The 7,515-nt window shown below is 39.0% G+C and overlaps 1 protein-coding gene across 1 annotated transcript; it reads right to left on the bottom strand.

Moving 5' to 3' along the window:
* Nucleotides 1–281: 281 nt before the first annotated feature.
* On the bottom strand, nucleotides 282–1,238 carry LOC103110446 (olfactory receptor 5A1-like). Its single transcript, XM_016186604.2, has one exon. The coding sequence runs from the start codon at nucleotides 1,224–1,226 to the stop codon at nucleotides 282–284; it is 945 nt and encodes a 314-aa protein (XP_016042090.2). The 5' UTR covers nucleotides 1,227–1,238.
* Between the last annotated feature and the right edge of the window lie 6,277 nt (nucleotides 1,239–7,515).

A 7,515-nucleotide genomic window follows, 5' to 3' on the forward strand; every position in this document is an offset into this window, starting at 1 on the left:
ATGACCCAGGTTTGAGCCTGGCCCCAACACTAGATGAAATTTTACTGGTACAGTTTCTTTCACTCTCTGTCTCCCTTTGACTTTCTACTTTTCCACCTCTCTGTGCCCATTTTTTTAAATTACAAATCTTATTAAGTACTTAAATGAAAATAAATTATATATATTTTTTAAAACAGAAAAATCGTGAAAAAAGTAGGTTAAGTAGTCATTTGAGAAAGCTGACAAGTAGCTTTTTTTTGCTTTTTTTTTTTTAATCACAGTAATATAATCAGATAGTGTTCTCACTGAGTAAAATGAGTCACCCTGTTTATCAGTCTCTTTAGGGCCTCTTTGATGTCCTTGTTCCTCAGACTATAGATCAGAGGGTTTAACATGGGAATGATAATAATATAAAAGACTGACAGCACCTTGTCCTGCTGCTCAGAGTGTCTGGAACTAGGATGCACGTACACTGAGAGAGCTGTGCCATAGAAGAGTGTCACGACTGCCAGGTGGGAGGCACAGGTATTTAAGGCCTTGACACTCCCTTTGACTGAAGATATTTTCAGGATGGAAGCTGCAATGAAACCATAGGATAACAGGATAATAAGCAAAGACCCAAACCCAACAATTAAAACTACTAAAAATATAATCATTTGAGTGACAAAAGTACTGGAGCAAGACAAGATAATGACTTCAGTTATGTTACAGAAGAAATGCTGAATGACATTGGACCCACAGTAGTAGAGATTAAAGCTAGGGACTGTTTCAAGGAAGCTACAAAGAAAGCCAGTCCCAAAGGCTGTAGCAACTATCTTCCAACAGAGACCAGGCGCCATGATGGATGAGTACTGCAGAGGATGGCCAATAGCCACGTATCTGTCATAGGCCATGGCTGCCAAGAGGCAGAACTCAGATTGACCCATCCAAGATGCAACAAAATACTGGGTGGCACAGGCAATAAAGGAAATGGTTTTCTCATCTTTAAAGAAGTCTGAGAGCATCCTTGGGCTGATGGAAGTAGTATAACAGATATCTATAAATGACAGGACACTGAGGAAAAAATACATAGGTGTGTGGAGGTGGATGTCCGTCCTGATTAAGATGATTAGTGTAAGGTTACACAATAAAGTCACAAGGTAGATTCCCAGGAAGAGTGGAAAGAGAATAAGCTGCAGGTCTTTTTCATCTGAAATTCCTACAAGGACAAACATAACAGTAGAGGTGTGATTTCTATCTTTCTCCATGGATCTGCTTGGTATGATCTGTTGAGGAGAACGTAAGAGAGGAAACTATTTTAATCTCAAACAGTAGAATAAGACACTCTTTATTATTCTCCAGAAATTCAGTTAACTAAATATGCATACTTTATCAATATTGGTTATTTCCTTCATGTATAATCACTCACCTAGTGAAAAAAATTCTCTTGGATAAATATTGTCACTTTGTGGACAATTAAAGGGTCTGGGGACCTTTAATCCATTATAACCAGGACGCTTTAATCTTGTCTTTGTTCTTTTCAAATTTTACATATACATATATATGAAAATATATTAAATCAAGATAAAACTCCAAAGTCTCTATATAGTGAAACATGGTGATTTTATGTGGCATGCCCCTAATATTAACTTATTTTTAAAGAAGTCTCTGAATCATTCTGGGTCTCATACATAGAAGAAGGACACTAAATATATGCTTCTTATATGCTCCTTGGTGGCTAATATTTGATTGACCTATAATCTATGAGGTTGGCCTATCATAAAACTCATGTGCTCATAAGCTACAAGAATAATATAAAAGAACAATGGAAAGCATCACATATCCAAAAGGAGCTTGACAGGACGGAGCTTGAACGAAGCATGTTAAGTGAGAAGTGTCAGAAAGAGAAAGATGAATACGGGGTGACCCCACTCATAGACAGGAATTGATGCATAAGAACAAGAAACGGAAACACAAAGTAGAACTTGAACAGGGTCGGGTGTATTGCACCAAAGTAAAGGACTCTGGGGTGAGGGAGGGCTTTTAAGGTCCTGGTGTATGCTGGTGAAGGACCTAGGCTGGAGGTGAGAATGTTTTGGATAAAACTGAGAAATTTTACACATATGCCAACAACTGCATTTGCTATAAACCATTATTAATACCCTTTGTGGGGGGAGGAAGAGAGAAAGAAAGAAAAAAGAATAACTAACCTCTGGGGAGGTTTCTGAAACATCAGAAACGATAATGTTGAAAGAATCTTATAGTCCCTTCCTTTCTGGTACAAAATGTTTTAATCTTCATGTCACAAATACATATGAATGAAAGAGTCTAGGAAAATTATCTTGATATTTGGGCAGTTAGTCATACCTTTGAAAACCTGTTGGAAATTTGAGGCACTCCACTCAGAAAACTCAAACCATCTTCTAGCTTTGATATGGTACTACGGCATTCATGGTCGCCATAGACTCTACTTTGGTTTCCAGGTAAATGCTTCTTCCTATAAAGGATAGTGACTTGAACTCATATGAAGGTTAGCATACTTGTATACTGGGCAGGGGAGTTAGAAAACTGAAACAAAAATCTATGAGTTCCTTGCTTGTTTGATTGGAATCAGTACAAGGAAATTAGAACTCTTTTTAAATCAGATGGTGAATAATAATAATTTTCAGCAAGCAATGTGTGTTCTTGAATGGGACTAGAAAGAATCTACTAAGAGAAGCCATAAAAAGAAGGACAGATACCAGAAGACCTTACTCATAAAGAAGAACTAAAGAAAAAGGAAACGCAGACTAGTTGGAATCTATTGCAACTAGGCAAGTACCCTAAGGGAATAGGGAGTCAGAAAGGGGTTAAGAGAGCCTTAGGGACCCAGTCCATGATGGCAAAGGAAGACTTAAATTGGTGGTAGTAATGGTGTGAAGACTTCTATTACAGGGAGATAAGAAATTAAGTTTAAGGCCAGGTGGTGATCACAATGCACAAGGACCTAGGTTCAAGTCCCCAGTCCCCACCTGCAAGGGGGAAAACTTCATGAGTGGTGAAGCAGTGTTGCATGTGTCTCTCTGTCTCTCTCCCCCCCATCATCCCCCCTCTCAATTTCTGGCTGTTTCTATCCAACAAATAAATAAAAAAATAAGAAGAAATTATAAAAAAAAGGAGTTAAATTCATTTGACAACTGTCTTGTAGATCATTCCTCCCCTCCTCAATAAAGTGATTTAGAAAAGGATAAATAAGTAACTTTAAAGAGAGAGGGAGAAGAAACAGAGATGAGTGTGTGGTTTCCAGGAGTGGAACAGAGGGTGAGGAGGGGGAAATTGGGCAAAGGTGATAATAAGGTATCACTCTCACTCAGTATACTCATCCAGTGACTTAAGAACATTCACTGTGATTGGCTTAAAAAAGAAGTGTCAGGGGCCAGGCGCTAGCGCAATGGGTTAAGCGCACATGGGGACTGGTGTAAGGATCCCAGTTGGAGCCCTCGGCTCCCCACCTGCAGGGGAGTCACTTCACAGGCAGTGAAGCAGGTCTGCAGGTGTCTATCTTTCTCTCCCCATCTCAGTCTTTCTCTCCTCTCTTGATTTCTCTCTGTCCTATTCGCAACAAAAACAGCAGTAACAACAAGGCCAACAAAATGGAAAAAATGGCTTCCAGGAGCAGTGGATTTGTAGTGCAGACATCTAGCACCAGTAATAACCTGGAGACAAAAAAAAAAGAAGAAGAAGAAGAAAAGAACCTATGGAGAATATGGTCAAGTGGGAGAGTTATAGAAACAAAGTTGTGGAGTAGGGCACCAAAGTAAAAGCCCTGGGCTGAGGGTGAGGGTTTATGTGCAGCTTGGGAGGGGGAGATGAGATGGGACACAGTCTTTGGTGGTGGAATGGTGTTTATGTACACTCCTATCAATCTGTAGTCATATAAATCACTATGTAATTAATATGAGAGGGGAAAAACTGATTGACTGTCTCAAACCTTTTATATCACAGACTGAGTCTTTTTAATACATAGGCTGAGTCTTTGACATGTTGATTCACTTAAAAGCTTTGACCAGGGAAAACAGAAGCAACCACAGCTATATACAAATAATGTCAAAGGACATAAATTAGGTGATGTTGTGTATGATACAGAAAATCCTAAAAAAGGGATATTTCAAAGTTAACCCCAATTGCTCCCAGAGGGATAAAGAATAGGGAAGTCATCAAGGGAAGGGATGGGCTACAGAGTTCTGATGGGAACTGTGTGGAGTTGTACTCCTCTTATCCTATGGTTTTGTCAGTGTTTCCTTTTTATAAATTATAAATAAATAAATAAATAAAAGAAACAAAGTTGTGTAAATATTAAGCACACAACTCATTACACTATGACTGTCATTCAAATTACTCTCATGGATTGCTTCCTGCTCTCCATGATTGATATCTGTACCCATGGGCAGGGCTGCCAGGAGTTCTGGAGAATTAAGAGGAATTTGTGGACATTCCTAGATATCAGTCTATTAGGCAGTCAAACATCTTTGCCTCATGGCAGATGTAGATAGATCCAGGCCAAGTATCCAGTAGAGTTCAGACATTTCTATCCACAAAGGTGCAAACCACATAAAGCTATTTTTATTGTTTTCTTGAGTCCACTGGAACTCTACATCCATTACCTAAGGCTGCTTCTTACTTGTGCCAGTGACCAGAAGCCACAGAAAAGACTATATACAGTCTAATCAATAGCCTTTCCCAGGTATTAGGAGCCTATTTATTTGCTTACTTTTTTGTTTGCTTGTTTATTTACTTCTATTGCCACCAGAGTTATCACTGGAGCCCAATACCAACATTAAAAATCCACTCTTCCCAGCAGCCAATTTTTCCTTTTTTTTCTTCCTGTTTTTTATTAGTAGGAGAGAAAGAAATTGAGAGGGGAGGGGAAAGATAGAGAGGGAGAGACACCTGCAGACCTGCTTCATTGCTCATAAAGCATCATCCCTGTAGTTGTGGGGTGGGGGCTCAAACTTCTGTCCTTGAACATGGTAAAGTATACAATCAACCAGGTACACCTCTGCCTGACCCCAGGACCCTTTTAAATCTAAATGTAAATGTTGTGTTCTTCACTTACTAGATTCATCTTTAAGACGAGTGTCCATCACAAAAATGCCATATTTCAAGCTTTTGACATAATTTTATCATATTCTGAAAGTATTCTGTATAATCCATGTTTTTCCAATAAGAGTGAGGAAATATGAGTTATTTTATTTTATTTTTTCCTCTTTTACCAGAGCACGGCTCAGCTCTGGCTTATAGTAGAGTGGGGGGATTGAACCTGGGACTTCGGAACCTCAGACATGGTAGTCTCTTTGCATAGCCATTATGCTATCTACCCCTGCCCGTTACTTTACTTTCTTATGAAAATTTTTATTTTGTCAAGACTTGGAAAGTCAGAGGAAAAGAACCGATTCTGAATATACTCAATCTTTCTCATTAATTCTTTGAATGTCTCCAGTGTCTCCTAAGGGTGCTTGGAGAAAGGTGACTGATGTAAATATTCATCAGAGATCTCACCATAGGGATCTAGCAAAGTAAAATTCTTTCTGGTTCTGATGCATGAAAACATGGTGAGTTTTGAAGCTTCCTCGGGTAATAAAATAAGCTTGTAAAAGTCAAAGTGTCACTGAAGGAGCAAGGACAATGTTACACAAGGAAATTAAAGCTGACAGACCAGCATTACCTGTGCTTAGAGTTGGGCCATTATGCTAGTTGTCTCCACACTCTTGATATCTCCAAAGGTGTCTTGGAGATAGATATATTTGAAGAACTTCAAAGTCAACAGCATTATTCATGAATTTTATCATCTCTTTGTCTATTGGCCATTTTTTCTCTTACTACTCAGAATCAAAACTGTATACTCAAGTGGGTAGCAATTACTAGTATTATCTTTAAAATACTATTCAAAGAAAGATTTTAAACAGGGAGGGACACCAGGGCACAGAGATCTAACCGGGAAACTCAGGAGAAGACCTATACCTCGGTGGCATAGCTGAAGGGCTGTGAAAGTCTCTTTGCATAACCACTGGATTATCTCTGCCACACCCTGCTTTATCTCTTGGTCAGGAGTCATTGATTAAGCCAAGAAGCCTATTGATAGTTTAAAAGCCCTCAGGCTACCATAGCCTACAGGGGAAAAAAAAAAAAAAAAGGCTTTTACACCACTGAACTCCAACTCAGGGATTGAAAAAACTGTTAACTTATATAAAATGGTTAAAACAACAAGAAAAAATAATGGAGACTCGAACCAGGACAAGAGTCCAGCTAAAAGTCCTCCAGAGGGCGAAGCACAAAACAATGAGTTCAACATCCAAACATTAGCTAAGGAAATAATAACAGGAGTGAGTAAAGAATTTGAAAAAATTGTAATCAGAACTGCAGGAACAACAAATGAGAATATGGAAGAAAATTCTAATAATCTCATGGTTATTAGAGAGCTGAAAGCTGAAATTGCTGAGCTAAGAAGGCAACTAACTGAACAAGCTAAAACAGTATCAGAGCAGGGCAACAAAATAGATGAACTCCAGAAAGCAGTAGAGGGCAGAGAGAATAGAATCAATGAGGCTGAAGACAGAATTAGCAAGATTGAGGATGAATTAGAGACAACTAAAGAAGAAGTAAGAGATCTCAAAAAGAGATTAAGAGATGCTGAAAACAACAACAGAGTCCTATGGGATGACTTCAAAAGAAACAATATACGCATTATTGGCTTACCAGAGGAAGAAAGAGAAGGGGAGGAAGAAAGCCTTCTCCAGGCCATAATAGCTGAAAATTTCTCTAGTCTAGACAACACCAAAGACATAAAGATTCAAGAAGCCCAGAGGGTCCCAAACAGAATTAACCCAGACCTAAAGACACCAAGACATGTCATACTTAGATTGGAAAGGAATAAGGATAAAGAAAGGATCCTCAAGGCTGCAAGAGAAAAACAAAGAGTCACCTACAAAGGAAAACCCATAAGATTAGCAGCAGACTTCTCCATACAAACACTACAGGCCAGAAGAGAATGGCAAGATATCTATCGAGTGCTCAATGAGAAAGGCTTTCAGCCAAGAATACTATATCCTGCTAGATTGTCATTCAGACTAGATGGAAGCATCAAAACCTTCTCAGACAAGCAACAGTTGAAGGAAGCAACCATCACCAAGCCTGCCTTGAAAGAAGTTCTGAAAGGTTTCCTATAAGCAACCAGACCTAAGCACAGGTGGCGCAAAGCACAAGGACCGGCGTAAGGATCCTGGTTTGAACCCCGGCTCCCCACCTGCAGGGGAGTCGCTTCACAGGCGGTGAAGCAGGTCTGCAGGTGTCTATCTTTCTCTCCTCCTCTCTGTCTTCCCCTCCTCTCTCCATTTCTCTCTGTCCTATCCAACAACTACAACAACAATAATAACTATAACAATAAAACAACAAGGGCAACAAAAGGGAATAAATAAATAAAATAAATATTAAAAAAAATTAAAAAAAAAAAAAGCAACCAGACCACCACAAATAGAACATATATCAAAACACTCTAAAACTCTACAAGAATGGCGTTAA

Source organism: Erinaceus europaeus, chromosome 17 (genome assembly GCF_950295315.1).
Source record: "Erinaceus europaeus chromosome 17, mEriEur2.1, whole genome shotgun sequence".
NCBI classification, from domain to species: domain Eukaryota; kingdom Metazoa; phylum Chordata; class Mammalia; order Eulipotyphla; family Erinaceidae; genus Erinaceus; species Erinaceus europaeus.